The sequence below is a fragment of the Triturus cristatus genome, chromosome 5_2, assembly GCF_964204655.1.
Source record: "Triturus cristatus chromosome 5_2, aTriCri1.1, whole genome shotgun sequence".
Taxonomy (NCBI): Eukaryota; Metazoa; Chordata; class Amphibia; order Caudata; family Salamandridae; genus Triturus; species Triturus cristatus.
This window is the reverse complement of record NC_140588.1, coordinates 724,296,689-724,315,585: the sequence shown is the minus strand read 5'-3', so window position 1 is coordinate 724,315,585 and position 18,897 is coordinate 724,296,689. Positions and strand designations below refer to the sequence as shown.

General features: G+C 43.3%; 1 protein-coding gene across 1 annotated transcript in view; it reads left to right on the top strand.

Moving 5' to 3' along the window:
• The window catches only part of LOC146829180 (transmembrane protein 182-like), a 341,609-nt gene that overhangs the window by 21,630 nt on the left and 301,082 nt on the right, over positions 1-18,897 (top strand). The window contains exon 2 of the mRNA XM_085607825.1: positions 9,645-9,759. Coding sequence (XP_085463951.1) covers positions 9,645-9,759 — 115 coding nt within the window. The remainder of the gene's footprint in view (positions 1-9,644; positions 9,760-18,897) is intronic.

Genomic DNA, 18,897 nt, shown 5'->3' with positions numbered 1-18,897 from the left:
CTGAATGTATTTGCATTACTCACTGCAACCTCAAACCCCACTCGGTTGTGAATACTATGCATGATTCTACAGGGTAAGCAGCTGGGTGTGTGCTAAGAGTCTGCTTCTGCAGAAAAATAGCTGCCCCTTTCCGACTAATGCAAATGTAAAATTACCAGAGTAATACGCAATAAATCTCTGTCAACAATTCCTCTTTGCACACAGAGTCATGGTTTGATATTAGGCAGAAAACGAAATTTCTTTGCCAATTTGAAAGCACACTTACTATTCTTTTTTTGGCAAGTGATAAGTACTTTTACAGTCTGACACATTTTCAATCCACTTTTCAGATTCTGAAAACAGCACATGTCCAAACAGCTTTTTGAGTCCAGGAACATGTGTAACCTGGTTGAATGACTACACTCCAGCAAGGGCAACCAGCCTTAGTGATGCTGAATGTATTTGCATTACTCACTGCAACCTCAAACCCCACTCGGTTGTGAATACTATGCATGATTCTACAGGATAAGCAGCTGGGTGTGTGCTAAGAGTCTGCTTCTGCAGAAAAATAGCTGCCCCTTTCCTACTAATGCAAATGTAAAATTACCAGAGTAATACACAATAAATCTCTGTCAACAATTCCTCTTTGCACACAGAGTCATGGTTTGATATTAGGCAGAAAACGAAATTTCTTTGCCAATTTGAAAGCACACTTAGTACTCATTTTTTGGCAAGTGATAAGTACTTTTACTGTCTGACACATTTTCAATCCACTTTTCAGATTCTGAAAACAGCACATGTCCAAACAGCTTTTTGAGACCAGGAACATGTGTAACCTGGGTGAATGACTACACTCCAGCAAGGGCAACCAGCCTTAGTGATGCTGAATGTATTTGCATTACTCACTGCAACCTCAAACCCCACTCGGTTGTGAATACTATGCATGATTCTACAGGGTAAGCAGCTGGGTGTGTGCTAAGAGTCTGCTTCTGCTGAAAAATAGCTGCCCCTTTCCTACTAATGCAAATCTAAAATTACCAGAGTAATACGCAATAAATCTCTGTCAACTATTCCTCTTTGCACACAGAGTCATGGTTAGAAATTAGGCAGAAAACGAAATTTCTTTGCCAATTTGAAAGCACACTTACTACTCATTTTTTGGCAAGTGATAAGTACTTTTACTGTCTGACACATTTTCAATCCACTTTTCAGAATCAGAAAACAGCACATGTCCAAACAGCTTTTTGAGACCAGGAACATGTATAACCTGGGTGAATGACTACACTCCAGCAAGGGCAACCAGCCTTAGTGATGCTGAATGTATTTGCATTACTCACTGCAACCTCAAACCCCACTCGGTTGTGAATACTATGCATGATTCTACAGGATAAGCAGCTGGGTGTGTGCTAAGAGTCTACTTCTGCAGAAAAATAGCTGCCCCTTTACTAGTAATGCAAATGTAAAATTACCAGAGTAATACGCAATAAATCTCTGTCAACAATTCCTCTTTGCACACAGAGTCATGGTTAGAAATTAGGCAGAAAACGAAATTTCTTTGCCAATTTGAAAGCACACTTACTACTCATTTTTTGGCAAGTGATAAGTACTTTTACTGTCTGACACATTTTCAATCCACTTTTCAGAATCTGAAAACAGCACATGTCCAAACAGCTTTTTGAGACCAGGAACATGTGTAACCTGGGTGAATGACTACACTCCAGCAAGGGCAACCAGCCTTAGTGATGCTGAATGTATTTGCATCACTCACTGCAACCTCAAACCCTACTCGGTTGTGAATACTATGCATGATTCTACAGGGTAAGCAGCTGGGTGTGTGCTAAGAGTCTGCTTCTGCAGAAAAATAGCTGCCCCTTTCCTACTAATGCAAATGTAAAATTACCAGAGTAATACGCAATAAATCTCTGTCAACAATTCCTCTTTGCACACAGAGTCATGGTTTGATATTAGGCAGAAAACGAAATTTCTTTGCAAATTTGAAAGCACACTTACTACTCTTTTTTTGGCAAGTGATAAGTACTTTTACAGTCTGACACATTTTCAATCCACTTTTCAGATTCTGAAAACAGCACATGTCCAAACAGCTTTTTGAGTCCAGGAACATATGTAACCTGGGTGAATGACTACACTCCAGCAAAGGCAACCAGCCTTAGTGATGCTGAATGTATTTGCATTACTCACTGCAACCTCAAACCCCACTCGGTTGTGAATACTATGCATGATTCTACAGGATAAGCAGCTGGGTGTGTGCTAAGAGTCTGCTTCTGCAGAAAAATAGCTGCCCCTTTCCTACTAATGCAAATGTAAAATTACCAGAGTAATACGCAATAAATCTCTGACAACAATTCCTCTTTGCACACAGAGTCATCTTCTGATTCTATGCAGAAAACAGTATTCCTCATTTATACCAGTACACCTTAATTTATGGTGAAAACATATTCCATAATATTTTACATGTTCCTTACATTTAAATTTGTCCCAAAACACAAAATGATAAACACAACTTCAACAAAAGGAATTCCAATTCTATTATTCATTTCTTAATTTACCACATACATCCCCTCTCAAACTCATAACTCACCTTTAAAATTAGTTAGTTGTGAAAGAAATGTGGCACTCAAACAGCAGATTATCAGAGCCAGGATCTCTGTTCTGTACACCTCTCTCCTCTCAGCAGAACCAGATAATGGCAATGTTTCCCTCTCTTTTTCCACACATATACATGTTAATTTCAAATCTCAGTGCTTCCCCCTTTTTTTCAAATGTAATCACACATTTCTATTGGTTGAAAACCAACCCTTTTCCAAAAGTACCCTTCCCCCAACTTGACTTCTGCCTAGTACCCTTCCCCCAACTTGACTTCTGCCTGCTACCATAGCAACAGCTCATGGAACACTGCTGTGTGGAGTCAGGTCAGAAGTTCACCACACAATGTTTCATTTTCAAAGTGCAAGAGTGCTTGACTTTTCAAACCTAACAGCAAATCCATAGTAATGTTCTTTGGTAACACATTTTTCTGTACCAATACAAAACATGCTTCTATAAATTTACACATGCAGCCTAGTTTTTAGTGTAGAATGGTGTGAAACAGCCAATGAGTTCTTTTTATTTAAAAAAAATATGTATGCCTCCATTTCCAAACTGTCTTTCATTTCTTTTCCCATTCTACTGAAATACACCTCCTGAGTGCATCCAGATCTCCTTGGAAGATGTTCACAGTGTGGATTGTAGGGCACAGCTATGTCTTCTGGAGTGAAAAGTATGCAGAGAAAACAGGTATGGTGAGAGATCTTGCTTTGCCAAATGTAGACATTAAATGGATTGGTCAGAGAGGGTTAAAGTGGCACCAATTGATGCCATTGGTGAAATCCTTCATGCAAATCCAACACCCTGACCTCATAATAGTGCACTGTGGTGGCAATGACCTAGGCACTTTGACTGGGGTAGGACTGGAAATGCTTATGAAGGAGACCTTTGCACAGCTGTTTTCACTTTTCCCTTAAACTGCCTTTGCGTATTCTAACATATGCAAAAGGCAAAAATGGAACTGGTCCAATCATTTTTGTCCACAGATTGACAAAGCAAGAAAGCACATCAACAAATCTGTTTCTGCTTTCCTCCGAGACTATGGTATGGGTTCCATTTACCACAACAACTTGCGTTACAACATGCAAGACATTTATAGAGGAGATGGTGTACACTTCACTGATGAAGGGAACAGAGTCTTCCTCTTGAACCTTAGACTCTGTATCGGTACTTACTTGTAGGTACCACTAAAAAATCACTTCATAAACACAACGGCTCTTTTTAGAGCCCCCTAATATCTAAACACTTAAATCTGAATTTTATTTCTTTTTTTATTTTTTTTTTCTACCGTACGCGTACGGTAAGCTTACCGTACGCGTACCCCGCGATTTTTAAAAAAATTAATAAATGTTTTTTTCGTACTTTTGTGTCCTTCTTTGACCCCCTTTCAAATGTTAGGGGGTCTGTAACTCTCTTCCTTGCCCCCTTTTCACGTTATCTCCCTTTTTTTTTCTGTGTGAAACACACGAAATGGCGGCCGACACTTCCTAATTTCGTCCGATTCGAATGTTTACAGTCATGTGACAACCAATCAGATTTGAGCTCGCGCACGGCACCGTACGCGTACGGTAAGCTTACGGTAAGCGCACGGAGCGCGCTTACAGATATATATATTGATTTAAATGCTATTTTCTCAGGAACTACTGAACAGATTTACACCAGACCTACAAAAGGCACATCCTTGACCTGCGGACTACCTCTCTGCCAAATTACAAGTAATTCTGTTCAGCCGTTCGGGCTGTAGCTGTGTCTAAAGGTCCTATGGAAAAATGCATGGGGAAAACGCATTTTGGGACCCCCCTTTTTTCTCAGCCCCCGCTTGACGAATCACCCCGAGACTTTCAGGGTAGGAGCGGAGTGTAGCGCCCCATTAGTTTTGAAAATTTCGCGAGGATTCGTCAACCGGTGCTAAAGTTATTCAAAATAGAATTTTGAGATTTCCTATGGAAACACGGTCCTAACTATAACTATCTACTGGCGACCGCCAGTAGATAATATATATATATATAAATACACACGCACACATATATGCACACATATATGTATGTAGATAGATAGATAGATAGATAGATAGATAGATAGATAGATAGATAGATAGATAGATAGATAGATAGATAGATAGATAGATAGATAGATAGATAGATAGATAGATAGATAGATAGATAGATAGATAGATAGATAGATAGATAGATAGATAGATAGATAGATAGATAGATAGATAGATAGATAGATAGATAGATAGATAGATAGATATTACTTACTGGCGGTCGCCAGTAGTCACAGGTAGGTTCTAATTTCCATAGGGAAAGCTTTTTTTGTTTCACCAATATCTTGGTGCCATTTGATGAATCTTCCCGACATTTTCAAAATTAGTAGGACAGTTGATTTAGCTGCCGTGTTGAAAGTTTTGGGGTGATTCGTCAAGTGGGGGCTGAGAAAAAAGGGGTATCCCTAAACATGTTTTCCCCATGCAAATCCCCATATGGATTTTAGAAACAACTACAACCCGAACCGCTGAAAGGATTTACACTAAATTTGGCAGAAAGGTAGCTGTTGGTCTGGAAAGTGAGCTTTTTGTAAATTTATGTAAATGCATTCATTTGTTTTCAAAATATTAAAAGAAATTCAAAATTGTATTTATAGAAAGTAACACAGATCCTTCACAACACTTATGCAGAGTTTTGTGAACTCTCACACCAGGAGAATTGTTTTGATTGGCTGCCCGCCAACCTGTGTAGAAAGTTGGCTGTCATTTTGTACACAGGGACCTTGTTCCGGGAGATGAAAATGAAGATTAGAAACTATTGAACGGGTCATAGTAGGGGTACCCTAACCCCATGCGTGCATCATAGGGGTGATCCATACACAGAGGAGTTGAGAGTGATGGTCTAGGTGGCGGCACGTGCTTGATGTGAAAATACTGCCCTCACTCACAAGATTGTGACATGCTTTATCATTGGGCTTGCTTCAATACACCCCCGCACAGACCAACGCCTGGGGTGGAGCAAAAAGGGACGGAAAAACAATACAAACATGTAAGATATACATATATTTCATGGCAAAGTATATTGGGATCACTGACAGAAAAGTGCAGTGAAAGTTAAAACTAACTCAGAGGTGTTACTGCTCAGAAATGCATTCTTGGACTCTCCAGCCAAAACTAAAAACGTGAATGATGGTGATGACAGGAAAGAATTAAGAATTCTTACATCCCTCTTTACTGCCAAATCGTCAACATGTTTCTGCCGTGTTCATGGTGCCCACAGTGTTGGGTCACACCGGCATTCTTCAGGACCTTTCTGATCTCAATAGTGTTTCTGCCCTCGATACCAGGATAAGGTATCTCTGGGGACCTGTTGTTGCCACCAGGTGGGTAGACCTACGTAACACACTCTCAATGTTCCAGTTTATTATGAAATATGCTAAAACTGTCGAGAAAGACGGAGAGCCCCCCTGTAGTCACACATTCGTCAAGGTGGGTGCTCTGCTCCTAGAATTTCCTGATTCCTCCTTGAAGGCCCCTTTAGAGTATGAAAGTGCCTGAATCTGTTTTTTTCACATAGTTTGAGTCTTGACCCACTGTGATGCTCAACACAGGCCCCATAAAGTGGGAAAAATATATATACATACATGCACTTACTCACTCACTAATGCATGCACTGATAGACCCACTCAGAGACTCACACACCCACTCAAAGACCCACTAAGACACTCATGCACCCATTGGCAGACCCACTCAGGCTCTCATGCACCCACTCAGATACTCATGCATTCACTCACAGACCCACTTAGACACTCACACACCCACTCACAGAACTAATCAGACACTCATGCATTAACTCACTCACCCACACAGAGGCTCATGCCACCATTCAAAGCACAGCCCCCTTGAAGTATGAAAAAAATATACATTCACAAACTTACTTGCACACTAATGCATGCACTGACAGACCCACTCAGAGACTCCCACACCCACTCACAGATCTACTCAGACTCGCACACTCACTCAAAGACCTACTGAGAAACTCTTGCACCAACTCATAGACCCACTCACAGACTGACGCACCCATTCACAGACCCACAAAGACACTCATGCAGCTAGTCGCATACCCACTCAGAGGCTGACACACCCATTTACAGACTCTCTCAAAAACTAATGCACCCAGTCACAGACCCACTCAAACACCCATGCACCCATTCATAGATTCACTCAGAGACTCGAACACCCACTCACAGATCCACACAGACACACATGTACCCAGTCACAGACCTACTCGGACACAGTCACTTACAGACCCACTCAAACATTGACTCACCTAGTCACACATGTACACAGTCATGCACCCACTCACAGACCCACTTAGTTACTTTGCACCCATTCACAGGCCCACTCAGATACTCATGCACCTATTCACAGACCCACACACAGACCCGCTGAGACACACATACACCCACTCACAGACACAATCACAAACACACGCACCCACTCACAGACCTACTGAGAAACCCATGTACTGACTCACAGACCCAATCACAGACTGACACACCCACTCACGGACCCACTCAGACACTCATGCAGTCGGTCAAATACTCACTCAGAGGCTGACACACCCATTTACAATCCCACTCAAACAGTAATGCACACAGCCACAGACTCACTCAGACATTCATGTGCCCACTCACAGACCCACCCAGAGACTCACACACTCACAGATCCACTCATACACTCATGCAACCATTTACAGATCCACTCAAACATTGACATGTCCACTCACAGACCCACACAGACACACATGTACCTATTCACAGACTCACTCAGACACTCATGTACCCACTAAGACAACCACTCACAGACACACACCTTTTCACAGACCCAATTACATACTTATGGACCCACTCACAGACCCACTGTGGCACTATCACAGCCACTCTGAACCACTCAGACACACCCATTCGAACATGTACTCAGACACTAATGCACCCACTCACAGACCCACTCAGACACTCCTGCACCCACTCACAGGCCCACTCAGATAGTTGTACACCCACTCACAGATCCACTGAGAGATTAATGCACCCACTCACAGACCCACTCAGACTCTCACAGACCCACTCAGAGACATGCTACACTTAAGACCCACTCAGAGACTCACAGACTTACTCAGACAATCATGCACCCACTAACAGTCCCACTGACAGACTCATGCACTCACTCACAGACCCACTCAGACAGGTATGTATCCATTCACAGACCCACTTAGAGATGCATGCACCCACTCACAGACCCACTTAGAGACTCACACACCTACGCACAGACCTCCTCTGAGACTCATGCATCCACTCACAAATCCAATCAGACACTCATGCATTCACTCACAAGACCCACTCACACACTATGCACCCACTCAGGGTGCTACTCATATTCTGATGCACCTACTCACAGACCCACTCAGACACATACATCCACTGGCTGACCTGCCCATACACTCAGGCATGCACTCACATTCCTACCGAGAGACTCAAGTGGAGAACCCCAGGCAAGCCAATGCACTTATATGTAAACAGAAATGTTTTAAATGTGGAGGGAGGGCTTGCCAGATCCACTCTAGGCAGAGCCTATGCATAAATTATCCAGCCCCATTCAGAATTATGAAGGGGCGTCACCGGGAGCCTGGTGCGAGCAAGTGGGAAAAGAGCAATGAAAAGCGCTGCTCCCCTGCTCACTCAAGCTCGAATAAAGCTTCGTAACGGGCAAAATGGCCGCCGCACAGTACAGGCATCCCGTCAACACAGAAAGAGGACTACGCATCGGAGCAATGCGTGTCCTCGCTCCCTTTATTCTCTCTCTCCACCGGGATTCAACGCGGGCACAAATGCACCTGGTCGGGGAGGCAGAGCGCTCCCAAGGCACGAGTGCTGCAAAATAAGGACAAAAAAATCATAAAGTTGCACCTAATCAAATGACAAACGAGCAAAGCAGAATCGATAGAAGACAGCACTAAAAAACATCAATAAAATATCAGTATGAATAGCTATACCCCAAAAACCAACATCAGTTAGAAGAGCAAATATAGTAAGTAGGGATGCACTTAGCTGGCTGCGGAGCAGCAAAGAAAGAGGACACTGTCATCATGACTGGAGATTGTATAGGGGATACTCTCTATGGTTGGTCATGTGACCCAAAGTGTAATCATGTGTATTGTAGTTTTTTTGGTTACTTTGTTTTTATTGGCTGCTGGGAAAATATAAGTAAAGAAATGAGAAGCATAATCTGAGCCTCCGGTCCTGATATAGAATTCACTTCCACTCTCACTATCCAATTACTGCTCCAACAACTCGATGACTGTAGCTTTGCCTTTGTCTCTGTGAAGCTGTCCTTACCCTCTCAGCTATGTTCTCACTATATAAATACCACAAATACATACACACACTATTGGTATTTTTCGCCATTGAGCCATATAGTTGAGCAATAACAAGTAAGAAAGAAAAAAAGTCCTCCACTGCCAATGGTTTCCTGTATTCCTCCACATAGCATCAATATTTTTACAAAAATTATGCACTACTATGAGGACTTCCCCTCCATAGGGACGTGAGTCCTTCTTTGCCCCTTCTAAAATCATAACATCAATATCAAAAATAGTGATACATCAAATAAATAGGAATCAGTCAGTTTCAGATTCCTGTTCGGTTGTATCATAGTTTGAAAGGGATGGCGTCATTGGGCTGGGCTTAAACCAGAAATGTGCTTGGCCAACTATCAACTTGGATTTTCATGAATTATAGGGTTCTCAGTCACCTTTCCTCAAATGGTGCTTGTTTGTTTGTATCCTCTGTCTTGCTGAGTTTCAATAGTGCTTGTTTGAATGCAATACCTTTTAATTAATTTAATGTTGACAGTACATTGGCAAAAGTTATAGTTTTTCTTGAGCTTTAAATGGCAACATACTCTTTTTTACATCTAGAAAGGTGGCACATATATTTTACGAGCTTAGCTACATACACAGCAAAATGTCTGCATGTGCTTATTTATGAAAACATTTTTTGTTTGTTTGTTTTCGAAGGAGGGCCTGAAGGAATCTAGACGACCTGCCCTCACCTTTCATCATGAAGGTTTCTTTTGGAGATGTTGGTTTAACGGAGATGACTACCAGAAAACTGTATGGAACTTTTGGTTCAGTGAGTATCAATTCTACAGGTTCTTTTCTTGTCATTTTTGGTTTGGGGCATTTATCATCTATTTTAGTGGATGATGACAAGAAGTTGTATTGGGTAGTTAACGAGGTAGAATAAGTGTTGTGCCATGGTTTAATGTAATTGTTGGTTGAAGATATGCTCACTGAACGTGAATGATATTTGCAAATTAGTTTAAAATCAGATAACATTAGAAAACTAACCATAGAACACAAGGGCCAGTTGTAGATAGCCTTTAGTTGAACTTGGCCAGATGTTGATGTCAAAGCAAATGAGAGTGGCAATTGTTAATGCCAAATTTTCAGGATCAGCAATTGTGAATCAAAGGTACACCCCGGGTTATGGGCTTCCCTAAGCTTAAGTAACATGTACGATTTAACAGATAAAATAACTTATTAATGCAAACAACCAAAAGGTAGTGGAAAAGACCTGGATTGCACTGCTGTCCTGTTTCAGCAGCCAGTTTATCTTTCACTACAAGTCATGTAATTGTCCATATTGTATTGATTCACTACTACTGTTGTGTTGTCGGCGTAGGACTAGTTCTGAGAAGGAGCTTGTGGCAGGAAGGAGTTGGTGGTATCTTGTGCATGATGTACAACCTGAGGGGTGGGGTGGGGCTCATGGAGAGCAACCAGGGCCGGTTTGAGGAACCCAAAGCAGCCCCGGCAATTTTGTTGGGCCGGCCCCTATGGAGGGGTGGAGGGTGCAAGTGTGCAATGCTTAAGGAAACGGCCCACTACACTGCCGCTTGATATTGCAGCATCGCTGCAAAACCAGCCCCCGCCCTTCCAGCCTCCGGGGCAAATGTCCCATGCCTGATGCCCGCTATGGCCAGTCCGGCCCAGAGAGCAATGCCAAGTAATGCATTCGAAAAGGGGGTGGACAGTGTCACAACAGCTGCAGTCTCTGTGCTGAGCAGTGTTTTCAGAATAAATACTGAATTTTATTTAACTTTCTTTTAGAGCTATGTTACAAACACAGCTAGATGTATCTGCTAATGACTGTTGGAGCATGGTTGGGTGTTTGGACAAATTATCGAGTTCAAAATATCATGTAGACAAAACATTGTTTCAAGAATATCAAGGACAAGAATATTGTGAAGGTACGTTTCTATGGGAAAAAAAGTTTTACTATACTTAACTCCACATATATGTAGCATGATGATATATATAACTTTAAGGTACATAAAAGTGGAGTTAAGAATATTAAATCTATACTCACCAATTTGCACTTACATTCTCAATATTTTGATCCTGCTAAAAAGAATTGAATTGTTGCTAATTTTGCCTCTTACGTTTGTCTCCTGCCACATGATCTACAGAACCAATAGTTTAAGAGAGCTAACATAGAAACATTAGAGTTTTTGTAGCTCCTTCAGTTTAGAGGATCAGAGACGTTCTTAAAAGAGGGGGCATTCTCTCCTTCTGCACTGAGTACAGATGAACGCATGCACACCCTCATACTTTTCCCTTCTCCTGCAAATAATCATACTTAAATAAAAAATTCCAGAGTGGAAAGTATTGATGATTATTTGTTTCAGTCCGGAAGGGATGAATCGCAAAATATTTTTGACTAAATATGGTTAGTTCATACAGTTATGGGAAGTTCATCCATTTTGCCCTGATCACCCCCTCACATTTTGACTGATCCCGGTGGTTAATGACTCCCAAAGTGCCTTGGTCTCCGCTAACTAAGCCCAGGGCCAGTGCTCTATTGTCTAAAGGCATATGCTGATTGGTATATTTCTAATTGGTAAGGACAGCCTACCTGTAAGTCCCTAGTATATGGTAGGACATATAGATGTAGAGACCCCAGTGGTCTTAATGCACTCAAGTATGCACTGCTGTGGTGTCTAATGTAATTTTAAAGCCAGAACTGCCTTGAAGGCAGGTTTTGAAACAAAAATGGACCCAAATGTGACTTTGGAAATAAAGGTACTTCCATAGTCCAAAACTACTTGTTTATTATTTATATGTCACCCCTAATGTCTTCCCTTAGTGCTTCAAGGTTAGGGTGGATAGTTATGGAAAGCAAGGGCAATAAAAAAGAGGTGTTAAATGCCCTGGTAAGAAAAAACTGTCAAAGTAGTTTTTCCCTATTGGAGCGCTGCTAGCACCAACGGGCTACCGTAGGGAAGGCTTTATAAAATATATTAAAGTCTAACTTTGTATTGGAGCTAGCTGGTCATATTACTCAAATGATCTAATTAATAGTTGCAATAAACCCAAAAACTTGCCACAGGTGGATTTATTATAACTAGTACAGGAAATTAATTTTAGAACTTACTAACCTGAATTTACCTAAAGCAGCTCTGTAGCAGCCTCTTCTGATTGGTCAGCCTTTGACAGCCTGAGCCAAGCTCCTCCCTGAGTAAGAGTGAAGAGGCCTGAGGTTGCAATAATACATCTATTTGGTGGGAGGAGATCCCTTTCCTGGAGAAGCCAGGGAGAGGAAGGGGGTCAGTTAGGTAAGCTGGACTTCAACACCAGTGGCCTCTGCAGAAAACAGATGTCACAGGACCCAGGCCATCCCCATTTCTTAGACCTGCAGCCAGAATGGTGCCTCCTTAATTAGACTAGGACAAGGGCTAGAAGGGGGTGTGGTCAGTTGTTAGCCACACCTCTGGGTTGGGTTACACAGACACAAACTCCAATGAGAGATTTTCTCTATTTTGATTTTTTGAAGAATGTTGTATTCTGGCCAGAGGTTTGCCACACCTCATATGAATTAGTTATACTAGCGTAAGGTAGCTTATATCCTATGATTAGGGTGCCCCTCCCTCCCTGAATCTCAGAAATGAAGGATAAATAAGGCAGTTCTGCAGAGCTCATCAGCTCACTACCTGGAAAAGAAGAAGAGAAGAAGGACGGCCCTGCTGAACCCCTAGAATGTACGAAAGAAATACCTGCACTCTGATGGACTGCACCTGCTGCACTCACAAGGCTTCATAAAGAAAAGACTGTGACTGACTCCAAAAGAAAAGGAGAAGACTCCCTGATCAGCAATATGTACAACAGAATTGAAAAAGTCACATGCAAGCCAAAGAGAGGATACCCCAAATGAGCAGTTGCAACTGGATATGCCCTGGCCTGCACAAGGGCATTGTGGGAGATTGAGTCCTGGCCCCCAAGTGGCAACCCAGAGCCTCTGATTTCTTGGCCAGGGCTAGAGGACACTTACCTTCCCAAAGGAACCAAGAAACAGCAAGATCTGCAACCTTGAAAACCTTCTGCAAAGTTTTGCGGAAAAGCTCCAGGAGAAGATGGGCCCAACATCGAGAGTGAAGCTGCCAAGGTTGACATGCAAGTTGGACTGACAACACTGGTTCATCTTGCTAAAAAGCTCCAGGAGAACCAAAAAAGGTTCTAAGTCCAAAGGTAAAGTAGAAGACCAGGACCTACCTGGAGAAACAAGCTGTCATCGAGCCGCAGCTGACTTCACCTTGTCCGTGGTTCTCCTCACCATCAACGCCCAGAACTCAACTCCCACTTTTTCGCTGACCTGCATCAGCCGAACTTCATATCCAACTAGCCTGAGAACCAGCCGAAGAGCCCGTTGACAAGACAAAAGACCCAAGAAAATGTCTAAGTCTGAAGTTAAAACATTTACCGGGACCTAATCTGCAAACTAGCTGGCCGGCAGTCCATTGTGGTCGGCCTAAAACTTTGACTTTGTCCCAGTAGCACACCCCCTAGTGCTTGTGGAGGGTGCTTTAAGATTCTGGATACTATAGACTACATTATTTTATTTATTTATTTATTTTAATGTTTTATAGAGCGCGAACTTGACCCGTGAGGGTATCAGAGCGCTTTACATGGTTAACAGAGGAAAACAATAGAAAAACAGCAAAGCCTCAAGAGCAGAAATATTTAAGGGGGAAAGGGTTGCAGGGAGCATAGGGGCAAAAAGGGACACAAATGTGAGGTTACAGTTCAGGTTAGAGTTGGTGAAAACCGTAGCCCCACGTGTTCTCGGCGGTGTGAGGTTGGTGAACTGTGGAAGAAGCAATAGTCTTGGATTCAACCGGCATGTTATAGTGGCTGAGAGAAGGTCTTAGATCAGCAATTTACCCATGAGGAAGGTTTTGGCCTCCTTCTTGAAGCGTGCTAGAGAGGGGATTCTTCTGATGTCGGGCGGGAAGGAGTTCCAAATTCTTGGTGCTGCCCCGGAGAATGCCCTATTGTAGGTTCTTTTTTTACGAAAATGGGCAGGTCGGAGCAGGAGATTTCGGCGGATCGGGAGTTCCTGTTTCCTCCCGACAACACAGGTTTCTGTGCCAGGTATGCAGGGGAGTTTGCGTATAGGGCCTTGTGTGTAATGCATGCCATTTTCATCTGTATTCTGGCCTCTAGAGGGAGCCAGTTTAGAGCTTTCAAGTGTGGAGAGATGTGGTCGAATTTCCTGGTGCCTGTGAGTAGTCTGGCTGCCGCGTTGAGACAGGCTTTTAGAGGTGCCAGGGAGATCTTGGGTAATCCTATGAGGGTGGAACATCCAAATTCCAGTCTGGAGATGACTAGAGCTTGGACTGCCATTTTTAAGTCAGGAACATCGATGAAGGGTTTTAGTTTCCAAAGGTAGCTCAGGTGGAATCTGGCTGACTTGGCCATTGAGTTAATGTGGTCTTGCATGTTCAGGTTGCAGTCGAGGAATATGCCCAGTGACTTGGCAGAGTCCACAATGGTCGGCGGACAATTTAAGGCTGTGATTTCCTTGATCCACACCTGTATCTCTGGGTTGACTTTAGGGGGGGAGATCAGGAGAAATTCAGTTTTTTTAGCATTAAGTTTTAGTTGGTTAGTGGCTAGCCACTGGACAGTTAGTTTCAGGGTCTCGTTCAGGGTGAGGATCTCCTCGAGTGATGAAATATTGATGTAAATTTGGGTGTCATCCGCGTACATATGGTAGGAGATATTAGCGGAGCGAAGAACTTCAGTGAGTGGCTCTAAGTGAAGATTAAAGAGGGTGGGGGACAGGGTTGAGCCTTGCGGGACTCCAACCGTGACCGGGGTGGGAGCTGATAGGTTGCCGTTAATGAGGAATCTCTGAGATCGGTTATGGAGGAAGGACCTGAACCATTCTAGGACAACGCCGTCCAAACCCATCCTGAGTTTAAGGCATTCGAGTAATTTTTCATGATTGACCGTATCGAAGGTGGAAGATAGATCTAAAAGGATTAGAAGGCATGTTTTGCCTTGGTCAAGGGCTTGGAGGGTATCGTCCATGATGTGGAGCATAGTAGTTTCCGTGCTGTGCCCCGGTCTGAATCCAGATTGGAAGTCATCGAGTAGGTGGAATTTGTTGATGTGTTGATTTAGTTGGTGTACGCACTTCTCTAACACTTTGGCTAACAAAGGTATATTGGAGATGGGTCTGAAATTGTCTGGTGAGGCAGGATCCAGCATTGTTTTTTTTAGAATAGGGAGGACTTGGCCGGCTTTCAAGGGGTCTGGAATCGATCCTTGCTGGAGAGAGGCATTGATTATCGCAGTCCAGCTAGGAACAATGGCATGGGAGGCAGCAGCAAGGCAGTTGGATGGTAGCGGGTCATTGAAATGGTTATTTGGGTTTAAGGTAGAGAGGATTTTAGCAATGGAGTCTTCGTCATAGTATTCGAAGTCAGTCCAGCGAGCTTCGTTTTTAGGTGAGGTCAGTGAGGGTAGTGCAGAAAGAGGGGGTTGGTCATGAGGGGGTTGAGAGCAAGAGGCAGTACTGAGTTCGATTAGAAATTCATATTTCCAGTTCCCTACATTGGATATTCATCAATTTGGCGTCATTTTAAAGATACAAATGTTTCTTATTATTTTAAATTAGTGTTGGATTTGTATTGTGTTGTGTTGTTTAGTTATTTACTGTTTTGGGGATATTAAATGCTTTACACATTCCTACCTCCTAAGTTAAGCCTGACAGCTTGTTTGCCAAGCTACCAAGGGTTGAGCAGTGTTATAAATGGGATTCCTGATTGGCTGAGGTCTGCACCCAGGCAGGAACCACCACTCTATTCACGGTAAGCTACAAACACCTTAAAAGATAACCTGTGCTCACCCTTTGGTAGCATGGCACACAGAAGTCAGGCTTATCGAAAGAAGCAATGTATAAAGTATTTGTGCAACACACACAGTAACACAATGAATACTTTGCAATAGACTCCACACAGGTTTAGGAAATAGAGAATATTCATGGGGGCAAAATAAGATCAAAACAACAAACATCCAATCACTAGAAGTTGAGATACACATTTTTAAAGATTAGATACAAAAAATAATGCTTAGATGTCACAAGCTGTGAAAAGGTTACTTGAGGTTGCAATGGACTGGTGGAAATCCAAAGTTCAGGCTGACTGCAAAGCAGGGCAGGCCGGCTCAAAGACCCACGCAGGGCCCGCTGAGAAAGTACCTTGGATAGAGCAAAGCAATCTTTTCCACACAATTGGGTCGTTGCGTCATCGAGCTTCACTGAGATGAAGCCAATGCGTCATTGTAGAGCCGTGCAGAGTGTCACCATCGGACCACACAAGTCAAGTTGTAAAACCATTGTTGTCAAACATCCTCTGTGTTGGTGCTGAAGGGGAATGCGTCTGTTCCGACCGGCACAGTGGTGACTATGCATCGGTTTTATAGCAGAACAGCTGCAGAACCCACTTCAGAGGCCCAGAACTTGGAGAGGACACCTCAGGCAAGAGTAGGACTCACAGAAGGCAGACTCCAGCAGCATGAGCAGCATGAGCTGAATTTAAGGAAGTCTTTTGTGTCCCTGAGAAGTCAGAAAACAGGAGGCAAGCCAGCAAGCAATTGGAGAGCACTTGGACGGAAGGCAGAGTCCAGCTCTCCTTCAGCAGAGTCAGGGAGCAGCAGGCAGCAAGGCAACAAGCAGAAAATCAGTCCTTCCAGACAAGAATTCCAGTTGAGTCTTTTAAGCAGCACAGCAGTCCTCCTGACAGACGTTCTGTTCAAGATCCAGAAGTTTCTGATTTTAGGGGGTCAGAGAACAAGTATTTATACTCAAAAGTGCCTTTGATGTAGGGGTGACTTCAAAGCAGCTCTCTGAAGTGCATACGGACCCTTTTCAACCCAGTCCTGGCTGCCAAGCTACCTGTGGGGTTAAATCAGTGCTTTGTGTGTGGACGGGACACTACCTATTGAAGGGGTTCAGCCCTTCCTATTCCTCCCTGCCCAGGAAGACCCATCAGAATGCAGGTGAGTGCTCAGAATGCGGATGAGCCTCTCCTTCCTGTGTTTGTGACTGTTTAGAGGGAATTCACAAAGTGCAGCTGTCACCCATCCCAGATGTGTATTGGAGACAGGCTGTCAGGCACATAGAGCAGTAAGTGCAGAGAAATGTTCAATTACTAAAGGTGGCATTTCTAAAACACTAATTCAGCTTCTCCAGTAAGGAGGATTTCTCATTACCATTCAAAAGATATGAAACCTGAAAAAGCAACTCCTCTATGATCAGGAATTACAGCTTAAAAATGTATTAAGGAATTCCCAATGCTGGCCTATGAGAGGTGTAGGTCTCACAGTAATAAAAAACAAAAACGGCTCTTTGCCCCTTCCAGGACATGTAAAACATAAGGGTACATTTCCTATCTTTTACTTACATGGCACCCTGCTCTTAGGGTTACTTAGGGCCTACCTAAGGTGTGACTTATACGTAATAAAAGAGAAGTTTAAGGCTTGGTGAGTGGTTTTAAATGTCAAGTCGAAGTGGCAGGAAACTGTGTTGTATTCTGGTCTTCTCCTTTACTGCTGCTCAGCCTGTGTGTGTGATGTCATCAGAATGTTTGTGTGTGCATGGTTTGAATGTGTGGTCATCATCAGAATGTTCGTGTGTGCATGGTTTGAATGTGGGGTCAGTTGAGTGTGTGGCTTAGCAGCAGGACGCTGCTCCCAGTGGGGTCTCTCTTACCATCCTACTTAAGACCTAATAAATCATCTTGTATTACATCCCTGGCTGCTGGATTACTTATTCACCAAGGACACTTCTTCGATGTAAATAACTGCACACACAGACACTGCAGTGGCAGTCCTCGCAGAGGTTTAAAAGGCTACTTAGGTAGGTTGAACAATCAGGGCTGCAGCCTACTAGTAGCATTTAAAGTATAGGCTCTGACTATATGGTATACCACTTTACAAGGGACTTACCAGTACAACAAATATGCCAATCAGGTATACACCAATGTCATCATGTTTTAGAGGAGAAGCACGTGCACTTTAGCACTGGGTAGCAGTCCTAAGACCAACAAAAAGAATCAGCAAAGATGAGAGGCAAAGGGCAAGAAGTCTGGGAAAAGACCACCCTAATGATGACAGTTCTAACAAGCAAGTATTCATTTACTGAGACTTGTCTGAACCTTTTGGTGATTATGGTATTTTTAGTAGCTGAGGGTGGATACCCCCACCTTCTAATAACCAACTGTCCTACAGCAGTGTTTGGTGAAAACACCTTTTAACATTGGATCATAAAAGCAGATTTCTTGAAGCAGTAATGTGCTACATTAATATTTGTGCACGTTTGAACCAATGCTGTTAAATGGGTGCCTCTAATGGCAATGGTTTGCACCATTATCCAAGTAAGGCCCCTTCTTCCCAGTCAGGGTTAACCCTGGGCGGCCAACTACGCTTCGCTCGCGTAGTTTCTATAGTTTGTGCTACTTCGCGCTACGCAGATTGCACGTTGCACAGTGCAAATACGTATAGCGTAGTGTAGTTGACATTTTTTGCTCGCTTGCAGTCTTCAACGTCAAGTTGGCGACCGCGAGCGAGCAAAAAGACATCCCGGCGAGACTTTTTCCACGCTCGCTATCAGCAACATCAAGTTGGTGATCGCAAGCATGGAAAATAAACCTCCCGGCAAAATTCTCAATGCGAAGAGGTCAGGTTTCTCATTTCGAGTGGTCGCGTTTGCTCGCGACCGCTCGCGATGAAAAACTACCAGTCCGTGTTGAGAAAGCTGCCGCTCGAGTAAAAATCTACTCGAGCGACAGAAAACAACAGCTCGCACTGTGCGAGATGCCGTTTTCAATGATTGCACAGTGCGGACAAGCATCCGGCACTGTGCAATCCTCCCGAACAGCGCACTACACAGTTCGCGTAGCGCTACGCGTATCTCGCGTAGTGCGAA